Here is a 17,818-nt window from a genome sequence, read left to right as displayed (position 1 = left end):
ATGCTAAATTTTCTTGTAACAAAGGAAAAAATTCCAAAGGAAAAATTCCTTTTTTTTGGGGGGGGGGCTAAAACCCTTATATCCCATATCCTGTTGACGCCCCTGGCATATATAAATTTGATTTTAGATGGTATTTAGATTAATATGAGTGAAGGAGTACAATGTACATACATAGATATACGGTCAGAAACCACAGTACAATACAATGAATTCTCACTTATTTAGTCCGTACGTTTCTTTTAAAAGAAGCCATATTTATCATTGGAAATAAATCGCTCAATATTAACAAATATATAAATATAACACTTTGGGCATGATTCAGAATAATGTATGTGTTCCAATTGATTTATTTTCAACTTTGTATGACAATAACCATTAAATAACTTTGAAATTGTATTTAATGATGCCTACATTAGTTCGCCTAAGACATCATTTAATACCCTCTGAACTTATTTTGGTTAGATATGATCAACCTTTTCATCTTGTCTAAATCTTCAAGTCCAAAGACATATTTCCTCAGTCGATCGAATCATTTGGTTAGTTTGAAAAGAGAAATGACTCTTACAATTCTGTTTGAATCAATTAAAAGACTGGCTGCTGGCTGTGAAATATGTAGGATATCTATAGGCTTTATTGTTCTCAAATCAATATAAAGTTTTAGTAAAATGATCAAAGTGAAGGATACATAATCACGGCACAAGGGTAAATCCGCACATTAAATTCTACATATTTTACATTCCGCAATTTTAGATATAATATTTATTTTTGGAGCCTATTTCTAAGCCAAAAAAAGAATTTATGTATTACCAATATTGTTGTTACTATATAAATTGCAAAAAGTGAGGGGTCGTATCCCCCATGGCCTCACCTGTGGGGTGTGGCCAGTAGTATAAGCTACATCTTGATTCATCAAATATATAGAATATATCATCGACATTATAAATACTTAATAAATATGTCGGGAAAAAAAAAGCACAAAAAAATACTGTAAAATTGGATTAAATGAGGATTTACAAAAAAGTAATTTTATGGGTAGAGGTTTGTCCGGAAATTAACAGTTATTTTTTTAGGAGTCCTTTAAATTTACTTTTGCATTTGAAAAGTAGGGCTAGAATTGAATTTGATTTAAACGCTCCTCCATACATATAAGTATGTATATAGAAACAAAGGGAAAAATATTAACTTTGTTCTACTTCGTTGGCGGAGAAAAAAATAAATTAAATATTTGCGGAATTTTATCATTTTCATATGTAATTTTTTTTTTTCGTATATTTTCTAACTAAATGCAGAGACGTTCAAGATTTATTCTACTATATAAGTGACGGATTTATTTTACTTAACACACTAAGTCATTTTTTTAAAATAAGTAAAGTTTTTTTATTTATAACCAAACAATAGTTTACTTTATACATAAACCATTCCAGCAAATTAATTTTAATCCAAGGATTTCTATAGGTAAGGGGCAATTTTTGAGATGCCTAAACCCGTGATAACTTATTTTTTGGTTTTCATAATACCCCTTATTATACATGTAAAATGAATGCTATTTTTAGAAACTTATTACACGAACTTTATAGTTGAATCAATAGATTTATTTATATTACCCACCATAATTGAGGACGAATCATTCGTAAAAAAACAAAATGTTAGTAGTTTGATGCAAAATATGCAAATACAAAAAAAAAACTCATCCTTGAAATTATCATTTATTGCTTTTAAAAGAATAATCTATCCACTGTCCACCCACCACACCAGAGTAATCAAAAGTATGTCAAGAGCACATTCATATACTGTGATTCCTATAAAAATTTGCACTAAATAATTTTCAAGTATACATATTTTGAGTTTGCTGAGTGTAAGTGACAAAATATTTATGGACTTTTGACACTTCTTTATTTAGGCTTTAAACAAAAATTGGCATAACTTTAAATACAATTCCATAAATACGTTAGCAGACGAGTTCTAAGAAATTTCTCGCTTTTTTCATGTTTTGTTTAACCTTTAGAGAGGGAAATTAATGGTGTATTATGTCATTAATACAAAATTGATTTCTTATTCTAATATGTATCTAAATCATCATAAATAGTGTTTTATTCTAACAAGGAAAACTTTCATTTTTGCTATTTACATACTCACAGGTCATATTCATACTTGAAAAAGTTTTCTACACATTTTTGCGTCAGACTATTAATACAGGGTGGATTAACAGAAATTTCTTTATTATAATATGTGTTAATCACTCTGCAGAAATAGTAGCGAGGTGGACGTAGTTTTATTCTTGAGGCAATACTCCTAAGTTTTCTTGATAATACAGTCTAGATATTTTACAAAATATGCCGATTAGATAAAACAGGTTTAAAAGGAAAAAATAGAATTAGAATTTTTCTTAGTCGGAGGCTATCATGCGTTACAATGGTAAGGAATATTTCACCGTCAAAAATAAATATTACCAACTACTATAATATAATATTATGTCCCCTGATAAAAACTCATAGAGTATTTATTTCAAAAATGGAGAGAGATGCAGGCTTTAGACATAAAATAAAAGTTGTTTAAAATTCTAAATACGTATCTTAAGCTATGTTCTCTACTGATCAGACTAGCTTTCTGAAATCTGGAGAGCAAGTTTGTTTTTTCACTAATAAGTTGATTTTTTTCTAAAACAAGATCGATATTTCAGAAATTTTTTTAAAGTATGGGTTGTTGATTCAAAAATACACCAAAAATTAAATATCCAAAAATACGAATTATTCTACTAACTAATTTCTGTTATAGCGTTAATAATTATTTCAATTCATTTTCATAATTTAAAATTTGTTTGTTTAAAATTGAACAAAATAACTCCCGCATTAATAAAGATATCCAGGGAAAATTGGTACCACCAGAGTAAGTGTTATAAAAGAATTTTAAATTGGGCCCCTTTGTTCATATCCTGTAATTGAAATTGGATTTATTCCGAAAACAAACATTTTTAAGATATTTGGGAAATTGTCAATAACTAATTATTTTATCAACCAATCATCCCCAATTATAAAATAAGATATGCTGCCAATTAAACTTTGCATTTTTTGTAAAAATTAATTATCCCTTAAGTCTCTCAATGAAAAGTTATTTAAAGAGAAACAAAAAAGTGAAAAAATCACCCGGTATTAAAATACCAATTTTAAGTGTAGGGGCATTGGACAATGGGACATTGAACAACCTATCTAATATGATTTTTAAAATCGTGTAAAAGACAACTTTAAATGTGTACTATCATTATGAAATGAAAAAAAAAAATTTATGAGTAATAAAACTTGTTTTATAGCCTTTTGGAAAAATGAGGTTATATTGTCTTTCCCTGAATATAGAGGTTCACTATCTCCAATGGTATTTGGAAAATTTACCCCTCAGTGAATTCCCCCTGGAAAATTCCCACCTATGTTAATAAACCAATCTCAAATAAAAAGACAAAAAATAAAGTAATTCAATTTTTTATGCATATCTATTTTCTATTAACATTGTATTTTCTATATATTTTCTAAATTAACAGCAAATATAAACATGAGATAATAGAAAAATATAAACAAACATCAATTTTAAAAGAAATACATATTCAAAATACAACATTATGAGCAATAGCTCGTAAATAATCAAAGCTGACATCAGAGACTTGTTGAGAATCTTCGTTTCGTTGTACTCGGTCGTCACAGTTTGGTTTCGTGGAATCAGGTGAAGATCTGACACTGCCTGGTGGCTGACAACGGCCCAAACCTGAATTTTCAGAGGAAGTTTCACAGTTGGAGTGAGTACCACATATCCCTTATCTCTTGCCCAACCCCGATCTATTTGGGGATTTGGGACATGAAGTAGCTCAAATGGACTTTCATCCCTGAAGAGGATACATTTCCAGTCATCTGCAGTCCAGTGTTTTCACTCAAGACAGAATTGGTTTTCTGAAAGTTTGAGGTGCAGACGAGGTTTGTATGACAAAGCATTCAATGAGTGCCTCAGGTAGTTGTGGACAGATGACTGGGATATTGGATACCCCTTTGAAGCTAATCTTACTGCAAGTTTCCTTGTGGATTGCCCCTTTCTGGTCAAAGATTTTGAAATCAACAGCTTGGGAACTTTTCCAAAATTGAGACGTCCCTCCGTCAATTTTAAGGAAGCTTTAAAACATGACGCAAAAGCCATCCAATATAACAAAAGTTGCTTAATGATTTCATTATTTATATTCATTAATAACGTCATTATAAATGAATGTTCAATGATTTTAATAAGAAGAACAAATACTTTAACTAGGCCTAATATAAGAATAATTTAAAACTATTTTCCTGCTTGAAAGAAATATACAGTATTACTAAACTAATTCAAATGGTAAACTTAGGTATCTTAGTGCAATATTACTGAAAATGATCACTCGATTCTTCAAAAATTTGGAATGTTTTTCAAGGACCAATAACACTGTCCAATAGCAAAAATGGTACAAAAACAGTATATGTTATATTTATTAGAGTTTGATCCCTTAATTCCAAATATGGCCTTATTTTTTCTCCCATAGCCTCATGGTTCAAAGCTATTTTAAGCCCTCGGTGTTGAAGATAGGGATAAATTATGCTAATACTTTTTAAAGCCGAATGTTAAAAAATTCTAAAACCATTTTTAAAATGTCTGCATCATACTTTTAACTCGAATTATTTTTGTTTAAAGTGGAAAATATGTGCTTTTTATTCAGAGGCACATAGCTTCAAGACGAATATATTAAAAAAGTTTAAAAGAATCTCAATAGATAGCTGAAAGTATGAACTTTGATTTTTTAAAATGAACCTCTCCAAAAACACTCTATATCGTTGTCAATTTAAGATAAAGCTACGACAATATTTCAAGGAAAAAACTCATTTTTGAATTGATTTCATAATAAAGGCTCAAGGCTCAAAGACAGGGAAGAAGAAAAGAGATAGAAACAAAGACGAAAAAAAAGAAAAGGATTTGTTCCGATTCGTCCCTTACTCACTACTGGTATATAAAGAGTCCTCTTGTGTCTAGCTAGTTTGAAGAGATAGAAACAGTTTTAGAGTTTTTTTTTTTCCTTGAAATATTGCCGTGGCCTTATCTTAAATTGACAACGATATAGAGCTTTTTTGGAGAGGCTCATTTCTCTAAATCTAAGTTCATCCTTTCATCTCAGGGGATCAAATGGTACTAAGTTGAGTTTATGCTGTTCTTGGGCATAAAAAAAGTGTGATTTTGTTGGATAGTGTAATCGGACGGGACTGGGGAAACAGATTCCAAGTTTTTGGCCGTTTCCGTAGCGTACCACGCTGTCATGATTTCAGCTTGGAGCGAATTCACATTTGAATGAGAGTTGGCGTTGACTTTCTTCTTCAAAACACCTCAAACTGCGAAGTCCAGGGTGTTGAGGTCAGGTCTGAATGAGGGCGACATGGAGGCAGGCTAGTAGTTCGCCATATTGTTGCTGCAAAAGTTTGGGTTATTACCATTCTGCTTGGACTTCATGATGCTGTATGCGGTCCAATGGAGATGCCAACACTCTGTGAGTCCTTCTCAGCAATGACACTAGCGCGGAGTACATCCTAATTTTTTTTATTGTTGCTCTGACATTTTTATACTTAGAGAAATGGGATAAAATCAAAACTTATTTATTTTTGTTTCAACTGTCGTTTGGTTGACTAATGAAACATTGTAATTAAAAATAATGGCTATAAATTCGTAATTAAATGTTATTGCAAGTTCTGGTTGCCTACTCTATACATTTTTAATAGATTTAGTCATTTGACTTCAAGAAGTGTCCAAAGTCGTTTTTTGCAAAATAAATCTACTTAAGCCTTAAAAATAAATAAGAATTAAATTAACTGACAACATGAATAATATACCCCCAAATCAAGACAATAATCAAACTTTTTGGGATACTTAGCGTGGCCTGACCTCACTAAACATAATAATTTACAACTTGTTTTTTGTCAGCTGTCGATTTTTTTACTTCTTAGTAACTATGAAGCAAAAACGTTGATTGGTTGACTTTGATTTACCTCTTGGTAAACCGTGAACCATTCCATTATTAAAGAATATCTATATATTTCAATAGTTGAGAAGAAAAAGCCAACTACCAACTGAATTTGTACCTTGTTTCTTCCGGAGGCCCTTCAGAAGAAAGGTTTCAATGTACATTAAAAAGTAACGATGTATTATGACGTAACCTTTTATTTTACTCAAAACTAAATTGAATTATACCATTGTTTGATTGATTTCTGATTCAATATATTTAAATAAAAAAGTCTTAAATGAAATGTTGCGTAATTTGACCATTTTTTTCAATATGACTTAATCATTCGATTATGTCAAGTTCATGAATACATTTCTTGGATATTTGAAGGGGAAAAAATCAGAAAGAATCTACGTAATATGTTCCATTTGACATATGATAAGTCATACTTTGTGTAAAGTTCCTGTAAACAAACAAAATTGTCTTGATTTTTGTATAATTATTTGATCTATTTCATATCAAACATTTTTGAAATAAATTCCAAATATGAAGTTTTACAGTATCTGTGACTTTATAAAGATAAATTATCATTCTAAAAATCACTAGTATAAGTACAGTATTACCAGGTGGGTTTTAAGAAAATCTGCTATGTTTATCTCTTGAAACGGTTAAAAATCCGCTAGTTTCAACAACAAACAGACAAAAATCGGCCAAATATATTTTAGTACATCTTGTTCAGGGACTTTGATCTAGTCTTGTAATACTTTCAATTTACAGAAGATGTTTAAGGAAAGGAAGAAAAAGAACAGTTGATAATAGCACAAGTTTCAGTTCCAATGCCTTAATTCCTTGATCAGTCCTATTACAATAGGGAACACAAAATTTCTAGCATAGAAATGAAAGCACGAATTTAATTTATTTTTGAGCGCAGAATTCAAAACTGATCTCAGTTTTTATCTAGGTCATTGGGTTTCTGAAAAGCCTGAAATTATAGTAACTTGGGACTATTATCTTTCAGAGTCATTATTCACCATTAAGACAATCACAAAATTGAAGTACGATGATTAAAACTGATGTAAAAGGGTTTTTATGATTATAAAAAGGATTTCATTGATACTTTATTTTGTTCTGAACTCGACATTTCCATTTTTAGGGTCGAAAATAATGAAAAACGACACTCTTCTTAAGAACCTTATAGCTTATTCATCATTCCTAGTTACTAGAGTAGGTTTGCCCGGCGTTGCCCCGAACATTAATAAATTTAACTAAATTAAGAATTCTTCTTCTTATTATAAAACAAAAATTAAAGACTATAAAATTTTAAGAATTGTTTTAATGTTGGTTTTATGAATATGAATATACTAAAATAAAGACATTGTATAAGCACTCTTCTTTCACAGGATGAGGAAATAGTTGCTTTATTCTGGGTTCGCGTTCGAACTCGCAGTCTCGCAGCCGCTTCCTTGAGAATCAAGGAAACCTCTTAATATCCCAAAATGCAACACCGCTCTCAGGTTGTAGAGGGGAAGTACTAAAAAATGCTTCTTTAAGGTTGGCATTACCTTGAAGGACAAAAAAATTCTTACTAAAACGTCTTTGGAGCCTTAAGAACCTCCATGAAAAATTGAGATTTGAGAATTCTGCGCTCAAAGAGGAATTATTCTTTCCATTTTAAAAATTGGCTAGATTTAGCTGAAAATCAGCTAAACTGGCCACACTGTTTATATATGTACATATCATAGAGATACACATAACATTTAGAGTGATCATGTGAAGAAGTGGTTGAGGCCGTCAAAAAAGAAGAAATAGTTTACCAAACCTTCGAATTACAATAGGTAGTTAGGTATGTTAAAAACCCAGATGACTCTTTAAATACTTTTATTTTTTAAATGTTTATTGTAATAATATTAATTTATTACGTTAATTATATAAATTTAGAGTTATCAAAAGGTTAATAAAGTCTCTTTGAACAAATTATTTTATGAAGGCAAGTGAAAGTAGTGAAAATTCTTTCCTAACTTGATTAAATTATATTCAAAAACTGATTGAACATTGTATGCCCTTGTTGGACTCATAGTAAAATTGGGGATTGACATCGGAGTTATTCTAGGAAATGTCCTTGTTTATTTCCTTTTCTCCTTCTCTCCCCCAAAACATTGTTCAAATTGTCATGTTTACCTTATCAATTTTCAGTATTTTAAACATGCCTATTATACAAAGAATTTTCATCACTAATCATCACACAATGGATTTTATCTTTATGTTACATATGCTGTTTATAAGATACTATTTACGGGAATCTGAGTCCTTTGCATACCTGCCCAAATAATCCCCTATTGACAATCCTGATTATATTCACCTGTCTTTTCCCTACAAAAAGTAAGGAGGGTTTTTCTGTTCTTTTAATTATAAAATTTATTCCAAATATATAACTCTGTACCGAAACACATCTGTAATTATTGTCTTGTGTTTTATTATAGCGTAAGTAATACAGTCCATTAATTTCATTAACCTTGGTTATTGAGAGAAGCCTAAATCCTCATATGGTCCTTCTGCCAACTTAGAACTTAAGTTGGATCGTGGTTTCTCGAAATATTCAGGTATCCATTTGATATATTTTTCGGAGGATTGATTGATAAACGTGGAGCTTGAGGCTTAAAAGGCTCATTATAAAACCATACCGGTGGTATTTGAAACTTACAGGAAACATGGTAACACCACACACATTTAATCAGGCTTCCTTAATATTGAAGCTAGAAACATGCTTTTGGTATCAAAATGTATTTTTTACCATTATCTATTAGATGAAACAGGTTTAAAAACAAAATTTGGAATTTTTTGTAAGATACATCTCAGGAATATTCAATTATTGCCTTAGCCTCATGACCACAACTCCTTCATTTAGAAAAATTTATCTTATTTCTTGGTTGCAACTTATAAGCAATATAATATGGATAGTACATTTTCACAGAAGTCATAAATTGCATCATAATTGAAGGAGACGTCAACTTGAGAGCTCATAGTTAATATTTATACAACATGAAATAGATAAATTTCCAATAAATCTTGGGTAAACTTCATCAAATGGATTTAAGAATTTAAAAAAACATAACATTTACACTAAATACTACTTTATGCAAATGATAAATGCTGATTTTTGAATTAAATCAAAGTAATATCTACTAAAAATCCCCCAAAAAAGCTAGATTTGTACAATTTTTTATAATCGATTAGGGACAAGTTCGATAACTAAATAGAAATACCTTATTACATCCATTGTAATAGTTAATTATAATCAACAATACGGAAATCAGATTATATAAAGAATAATGCTCATGACGTTTCATATTATTATAATGTTCTATATGGTTCTTGAGTAAATGATGAGTGAATAGAAGAGTATTCACTATTTTGTAAAGTTGACGAAATTCAAAATTATCACGGATCAAGAGATGTGTTTAGGTGTTACTAATGACCTTGTAAAAAAAAATTATGTGCCATCAAAAACCATTAACCTCCATCCGGTCGAAGATCGAGTGTGCTGGAATTACTTCAAAATGAAGTCCAATTAAAAAATCTTATTACAATTAAGGCATAAGAAAAGAAAAATTTATTCTATATTTTTTTTTACTTTATTATGTAGTCGGTTTTGTAAGTTAAAACTCATCAAGTAACTATTGATTTCAAATAAATATAAATAAATAATTATGGATTTTATATTTATTCAGCAATTTTTATTATTAAATTTTTTCAAGATAAGATACAAATGGGTATAAACAAACATATATAGTTTTTAAATCTTTGAATACTAAGTAAATTAATTCATGAAATCAGGCTACTGAAAGTTTTTATTCAATTTTGATCTTGAGTGATTTGTAAAAATTAAATTTTTGTGTCTTTTCTCTTGACCATATCTTTTCTATGATTCCTTTGTTGTTTTGATGCTACATATCTTTCAATGTTTTGAGAATCCCACGGAATATCTGATAGAGCTAAATCTTCACTTTATGCACATTTTAACAATTAAATATTTGTTGTATCAAATATTGGAAGAGGTTAAGCTTGGTCATTTTCAGGATTTGTATTCAAGTTGATTTAATCAAGGTAACTAGTTGGACGTAAATTTAGAAATTCTTTGTAGGAAAAAATTGTCTGACTTGACCTTTTTGTCTTCTTTTACTATTTTCTTAGATGATATCGACTTGTTTTTTTTTTTCTTGGTTTGAATCGAACAAGTTATGCATAAGGACATTTTCATGTGCAAAGCAAGAATTTGTCTTAAATGAGATTTTTTCATTTCTTTCTTCATAGGGTAGATACTGGTTTGCTTGATTTATTGAAATAAAAATTGTTTTCAATCGGTGTTTGATGTGAGGGAATCTTTTATATCAAGGAAAGTAGGACCATATACATTTACTATCATTATCAAAATTCTTTTAAGCTCTATTGATTGATTTTTTGAATGTATAATCTTAAAAGGGTAGAAGCAGTGATAATCCATCTTGTACTGTTCCAGGATGCTTTTCAAGAAAATTTTTAGGTACATAATGCGGCCCCTTTTGTACAATCTAACAAATCGCGACAAAGGCACAAAAATTTAATTGTTACAAATCACTCAAGATTAAAATTGAATAAAAACTTTCAAAAACCTGATTTCATTAATTAATTTACGGAGTATTCAAAAATTTAACTACTATATAAGTATGCTCTTGTTCTATAAAAAATTTAATATAAATTGCTGAATAGAAAATCTATAATTGTTAATCTATATTTGTATGCCGTCAATAGTTATTCCATGAGTTTTAACTTACAAAACCGACTACATAATAAAGTCAAAAAAATGACTTATAAATTCAAAAAAATTCAAAAAATATTTTTTATTTTCTTATTAATTGTAATAAGATATATATTTTTCTAATTTGATTTCATTTTAAAGTACTTCCGGTACACTGGAAATTTGACCAGATGTAGGGTAACGGGTTTTGATGTCACAGAAAAAAATTAATTAGGAGTACATTACCAACCCCTAAACACATCTCGTGGTCCATGATAATTTTGAATTTGGTCAATTTTACAAAATAGCGAACAATCTAGTGTGTAGGATAAAGGTTGGAATGTGTGTATTTATGTTGTATTAAATAGAAAGATTCATCGACGAGACAAGCCTAAGGACACTTCACTCAACACTCCAATTCATCTTCATTTTTTGCATAACTCTCTTTGGGGATGAATTGATGCGTAGAAAAACTAGCCATTCCAAGAAACTACATACTATAAAAAAATACGTATTGCCTGTTGTTTAATTGAGATAATTTGCCATGATGATGGAAATTGTTGCATTCAAAAGAAGCAACGAGGGGAATGTGGCAAATTCCCTTAGGTATGACATTCAATATGTTTACGTATTTCTACTAGAGAAGTTAAAAATATGAATGAATTCCTTAAATATTTCTTCGGCTTTAATAACAGTGCATTAAATCGTACTTCCAAATTATATCTATATGAATGTTATAGATTTTTTTAATCACTCACACATTAAAGAAACTTTAGTTGATAATTTATTATGTAAAAAGTACATATTTATTTATTTCAATAATGTTCAAATTAATGTTGATTAAATACAATAAAATAAATGATAGGAATAAAGGATGTCAAAAATATTGTTGATTTAAAAAGGAAGGCTGACTTTTCGCTTTGGTTTAAGATCTTCTTGAGGTTGATGTTGGTGTCGAACATATTTTTTGCTTGCAGAGATCCCACAGGAAGTCTCAATACTCATGGTCAAAATGTCACCATTACCAGTATATGTTATAACTGCATCCGTGGAGTATTGCAAATCCTTTTCTGCAATCTGTGTAATGACTAGTTTGTTTCCATCCTCCTCGAGTGTTAGAGTGCTCACGACCATTCTGCAAAAAATTGATTGTTAAATTCGAATGGAGCAAGTATGGATATGCATTTTTAGGATTAAAAATAAGTCTATTATAACGCAGATCATAATAAATAAACGATTTTAAAACTAGTGGGGTTGTATCATTACATGGGTCGGTATTTAAAACAATGAATTTCAATCTCTATTGAATAAAGAATACACTTATGTATCAAGTTTCTTCAAATATTGATTTTTGAACTTACAAACTAATATAATTTCGGGATCGTGTATATTAATATCCTATTTTTACTCGTTAATGGAAAATGATATTTAAAAAAAATGTCAATTATCTATATTTACATAGACTTGAGAGTAGATCAAATATCTTATGTATGCGAAATAACCTTTATTAGTTGAAAGAAAATAAAAAATACCTACATTTGGAGTTGTATCATTATTTTTGTAATTAAAAAAAGTAATTATTCATCAATTGACACGAAATTTCGAAAATCAATGTTAATTGAGAATGATTTATTATCTATCATGTTGAGGCCTTGGTACATCTTTTATAACAAGAATAACTTTCCATTATACTGGAACCAGGAGTTAACCCCAAGTATTATAAGCCCCAAGTCCTTAATCTCTCACCTTTGATCCCAGTCATCAAGGCATTCAGGCTTAGGTTCTCCAGAAACAAATTTATTTGAAACAAGTTTAAAATTTCTAGAAAGAAATCCTCTTAGACTCTTTGCTTTGATACTCTTCTCTGACATAATTTTCCATCGACGATCCACATCACGAAAAAGGGTTATCATTTCATCAGATCTCATAACCATTGAAGCCATCAAGGGTTTGACTCCTACACATGCTAAAAAAGCTTCGTAATTTTCTGAGGAAAGCAATCGAAAGGTTCCTTCCATTGGAAGTAAGGAGGAAATTCCCTCTAGGGGAGGTTCTTCAATCACATTCCAGGCTTGTGAGTCAACTCCAACCATACTGAATAAATCAATTGTCTACTTTTCTCTTCTATGTAGTTAAGATATTTATTTCGTCAATGTTTTGATATAAACTAAATTATTCATTATATCTAACTTTGAACTCACTTTTCGTTTGCCGTCACTCACCCTCTTTTTATGGGTCGTCATCAGACGCATACTTTTGAGCGTTCCTCAACTACGATAGAAATATATGCATGACTATTGACTATTATAATAATCATATCTTAACAGAACACATGAACATCCTGCAAATTCCTTTTAATGATATTATGTTTCCCTCGTAAAATATAACTAATTAATTACTAAATTAGATAGGACATTTGGACTTGGGACTTAATTCTATATTATTTATTTATACAACATATATTTGTTAGTTTTCCAAATTTGATACGCTTATTTCATTGTTCATATTTTGAATATTCATACGTAATTCAATTAGCAAGCTAAAAATATATTATATACGCAAGATTTCGTGATAGTATTCAAGTTAATATCACTCAAATAAGTAAACAACCACTCCTTTGACATTCACCAATATCAAATATATAACATGAATAAGAAAGAGTATACTCCCTCATAAGATGGGAACACAAATCTCGAGATTCCTTTTTATGTTATCCATACTACCAACTTCACATTGGGAAGGAATAGATCGTATCCGGCGTCATGATAGTATACCAATTTCTACGATTCCTTCAATATTCACATAATTGGGGGAGGGGGGGGGGCGAGATTGATTTATGAATGTTCAAGAGGTGGTTGTCAAGCAACAGACAAATAAACAAAGTTCATGCCTATTGGCTATTATCCTTCTTGAAGTTGTATTATTTCTCCGCAATACGGCGCCACTCTCTGAAGCCTTAATTACAAACTAATATAAGTATATAATACTCATGTCCTTTTGAGATTTAATTCCTTTATTAATTTCTACTTATGATTATCTACTTACGGCGACTTACACAACCACTCATAGTCTATGACGTCACTATTGCCAGAATTTTCAATTTTATGTATCGTACTGACTGCTGAGCAAGAAAACCCTATGTTGAGAAAACACGCAACTACTCATGTACTATGATGTCAATATTAAAAGCGGGGTGGAAGTCAAACATCAGTTGTACACGCGTTATGGTATATCCTTGTATTTCTATTAACCTTGGAAAAAACTAAGTATGTATAGTGATTAGAAAAGGAAAAATAGTTGATGCGTGTGCTCTTTCTTCTTTTTTGTTCATTATTTAATAGGTAATTGATGTGTTAATATCTCCCTTTAAAAGAAGAAATCTCGCCTATCTCTGCTGTAAATTGATTTAAAAATGCATAATAAAATATGTAAATATATATGAATTTAAATGCAATTATAATATTTTCCCTAGACTACTGTTATTTCAAATAAAGAAGGTTCTCCTCTTTAAAGCAGTAATTCATTGTCTTTTCCAAAATTATATAACAGGGAAGTGATATTAACAATATTCTTAATTCATTTTATCTTGCTCCCATTTTCTCCTTGTGCTCTTACAAAAACTCATCTCTATATTAATAATATATGATATGAGGAGATTAGTTGCTCTCACGGAGACTTCCTTTATTCAACTAATTAGAGTTTATATATACACGTATACTAGTACACGCAAAATAATTGGGGTAATCCCCCTTTAATCTGAAACTCAAGATAGAGAATATTAACTATTAATTATGTTGCATATTAATATTTGACAAAACATATTTTCCGTGCACTAAGTATGGGGAGGGGCATTAAACAAAGTTTTAGGGGAGCTTATGTAATATTTCAAACTCTGCCCATGGCATTAGGTGGCCGTGCCCATCCATAACGATGGTTATGCCCTTCCAACTGAAATATAACATGGTTCGAACTCTGCTATACCAAAATTTGCACTGTATTTTGATGTAGGCTGTCAGCTTATCTGTTTTCCCTCTCTTATAAGTGTCCTGGTTGGTTGAATTTGAATTAACTCTGGTTAATTTTTTAACAACTTTCAACAATTTTTGAATAATTGACAAACTACCGACATACTATTGAGCCTTATTTTGGTGTCTTTTTGATGGATGGATTGCGATTAAAATAAAAGTAACAACATGATACACATAATTTAAACTTTATTCAATTAAAATTCTGGAATGTTGACTATATCCTAAATTATTTTGCTTAATAATCATTTATCTTGCAATGTGCTCCTAGACCTGTGACTACTAAAGATGGGCTTACTTAAGTGCTTACGCAGTAATTTGGCACGCGTAATTTCTCCCTTTTGTGTTATTATTATTGCACTTCATTTCAAACAATTTTTTTGAAAATTTTGAATTTAGTATATAAGTATAATAATAATAATAAAGGAGGAAGGTATGCATGCTAAATTGTGTGTAATCATTTCAATGAACCCAGGGTCATTACAATCAGTGATGAAAATAATATGATCTGCCTATAAGCAAAAAAAAGAAACCGAAAATTAACATGGTCACCCTGACAATTTGAAGAATGGTTTTGAGAAAAGCAGGTTAGCTGTCAATTGTCGCAATTTGCAATAAATTGATTAATTAAGCGATAAATTATATGAGCGATAATTTTTTGCTGACTGTAGTAAATTCCATCTGCACGCTTCAAAGTAACTGGATATCAAAAGTTTTTAATCTCATGTTGGCATTTCCTACTTGGAATCTACAGGACTAAAGAAGCTACAGATTTGCATTTAACTTGTTGAGGGATCCGCCTTCAGTCATATTTTTTGTTGTTGGTTTGTTCTTTTTTTTTCCAGAAAGAACCTAATTGACAGTTTTGCGTGTATGTCTGAGATAATTCTTATTATTTGTTAAAGTGCAATCCGGTTCACATTCTTTTATTTAGTGTTTAAATTGTATTTATTGTTATTAGCTGTGTTTTGTTTTTGTTCAAGAGCATTTTTGGTTACAACAACAATTTTATTTTTTGTGTTTGGATATTTTGTTAATTAATTCTGGATATTTTAAATGTCTTCCAGATGTCTAGTTCCAGTGTTCTTTAGAAATAAAAGTGTATTGATCTGTGAAAGGTTGTACTTGTTATTATACCATTATCATTATATAAGTTGAAAATGGAGTCAAAATGGCAATATTATCGCTTATGACAATAATTTCTGGGGCAATTAATCACACAGCAAAATGTGTTATCGTGATATGCCTATCTATGAGATGAAGGAAATAAACACAGCTCCCTTCCCCTCCGATGTCGATCCTCAATTCGACAAATCCTTTTGTTGACAAATAGTACATGATAATTTACTTAAATAGAGTTCTTTCCTTGACAGCAATTTTAAGGAGCTTTGAGGAATGTGACGAGCATTTCCTCTCGTGAAAGTCAAGATAATTTTTATTTAGGAATGATTACTTTATATTTCCTAAATAAAGGCAACGACAACAGACGAACATCTATCAAAACCTTATCTTCATACAGTACATAGAAATCAAAATTCTTTGTTTATCGAAACCCTCTGATATATCGATATTTTAATAATTTATCATTTTAAAGCATTTTTGAATTACATACTCTTTACTCATACTACGTATCAATTTTTGATTTTTACAACATACATACAATTTCATAATTTAGGAAGATGAAGTGCATCAGAAAAGTGAGGATAAGGATTCTTACAGTTCTACAAATAGTTGATTAGAAATGGATAAGACCATTTTTAAACTTAAGATTGAGAGTTAGAATGATAACTTAAATGATAACAACCTTTTAATAACAATCAATATAATTTTTCTATGTCAAAAATACAACATTCTTTTTGGTTCATATTGTGTATTCCTGAAAATTGTCCACTCTCCACGTATTTACAATTATACTCTCTGAATCCAGAGATGAGGAACTTATTTTTTCCTCTAATACTTATGTCGTTGTTGGTTTATTGTCTGTCCTCTCCTTCCCTTGAGTCTTTTAGTTGACTCTAATGCATTTTTTAATTTGTAGAGATGATTTTTTATTTATTGTAAGAGCGTGAGGAGAAGGCGGGAACGAGACATACATAGGGTACAACTGAATCAAGACCATTTTTTATATCAGCTGCCTATTATATGATTCTGGGGGAGAAAATGAATTACTGCTATAAAGAGGAGAACCTTCTACATTTAAAATAGCATTAGTGTTGGGAAAAATGCTAAAATAGTAGACTTTAACTAAATCTATTGTATAAATGTCATATTTTATGAATAGCGTAGCAAAATATTTGTAATTCCGCTCTACTCTAGCCACGAGGGTCGTTTGAAAAGTCCGTGCAAAGTCCGAGAGATGACACTATTGGTGCATATCAAGGTTATGTTTAGTTAGTAGCATCTCTTGGAAGAACACACACCCACTTTCACCCAGATCACTATATTTCTTCCAACTCGTAATGTGTGTTACAGTGGGATGGCAATCCCCTCTTAAAGTTACAAATAATTTATCTAATTTTCCCTTGGCTTCTTTTGTATTTCTTAACATATTCTATGACATAGAACCTTGCTAAATTAACTCCCCTCTCATATGACTCATACTAGAATTTTTCTCAATACCTAATAATGGTAGGAAAACCAAACCATCAAATTTATTATATAGTTCGATCCTAATCAAGAACTAACCCTTATTATGCAAGCTAATGCTGCTGACGCAAAGGGGTTTCTTTGCTAACATTTATTATGAAAGATTAATTGGCAACCCCAATTTTTTAAATTTATTCAAAAGCGCTTTAACATCCGAAGTAGCCTGACACTTAGGCAACGGAGGATTTAAATTAAAGGAGCTTTTCATAAATCTCGTTAAAATTTATCCGATACTAACACCTCTGGCCTTAGTTGATTATTTACTATACCCACCTTAGTTGTTGTCATAGCACTATATGAAGACACTTCATAACTCATCACCGTATTACCTTAACGATACCCTTCTCCTAATCCAAACTTGTAAAAAAAAAATTAAAAACGGATGTA

The 17,818-nt window shown here is 30.4% G+C and overlaps 1 protein-coding gene across 1 annotated transcript; it reads right to left on the bottom strand.

The window, feature by feature from the left end:
- Positions 1-11,527: 11,527 nt before the first annotated feature.
- Positions 11,528-12,939, bottom strand: LOC121129754 (uncharacterized). Its single transcript, XM_040725475.2, has 2 exons — positions 12,507-12,939; positions 11,528-11,895 (listed from the first exon to the last, which is right to left on the bottom strand). The coding sequence occupies exons 1-2, from the start codon at positions 12,851-12,853 to the stop codon at positions 11,655-11,657; spliced, it is 588 nt and encodes a 195-aa protein (XP_040581409.1). The 5' UTR covers positions 12,854-12,939; the 3' UTR covers positions 11,528-11,654.
- Between the last annotated feature and the right edge of the window lie 4,879 nt (positions 12,940-17,818).

Source organism: Lepeophtheirus salmonis, chromosome 14 (assembly GCF_016086655.4).
Source record: "Lepeophtheirus salmonis chromosome 14, UVic_Lsal_1.4, whole genome shotgun sequence".
Lineage (NCBI taxonomy): Eukaryota > Metazoa > Arthropoda > Copepoda > Siphonostomatoida > Caligidae > Lepeophtheirus > Lepeophtheirus salmonis.
The sequence above is the reverse complement of the archived record's forward strand: the minus strand, read 5'-3'. Positions and strand labels throughout refer to the sequence as shown.

What these genes read in the sequence shown, in the direction of transcription:
- LOC121129754 (XM_040725475.2), bottom strand. Translation starts at nt 12,853, where the DNA reads ATGGTTGGAGTTGACTCACAAGCCTGGAATGTGATTGAAGAACCTCCC. An exon ending in CTTGATGACTGGGATCAAAG is followed by an intron (nt 11,896 to 12,506) that starts GTGAGAGATTAA and finishes AATTTTTTGCAG; the next exon opens with AATGGTCGTGAGCACTCTAA.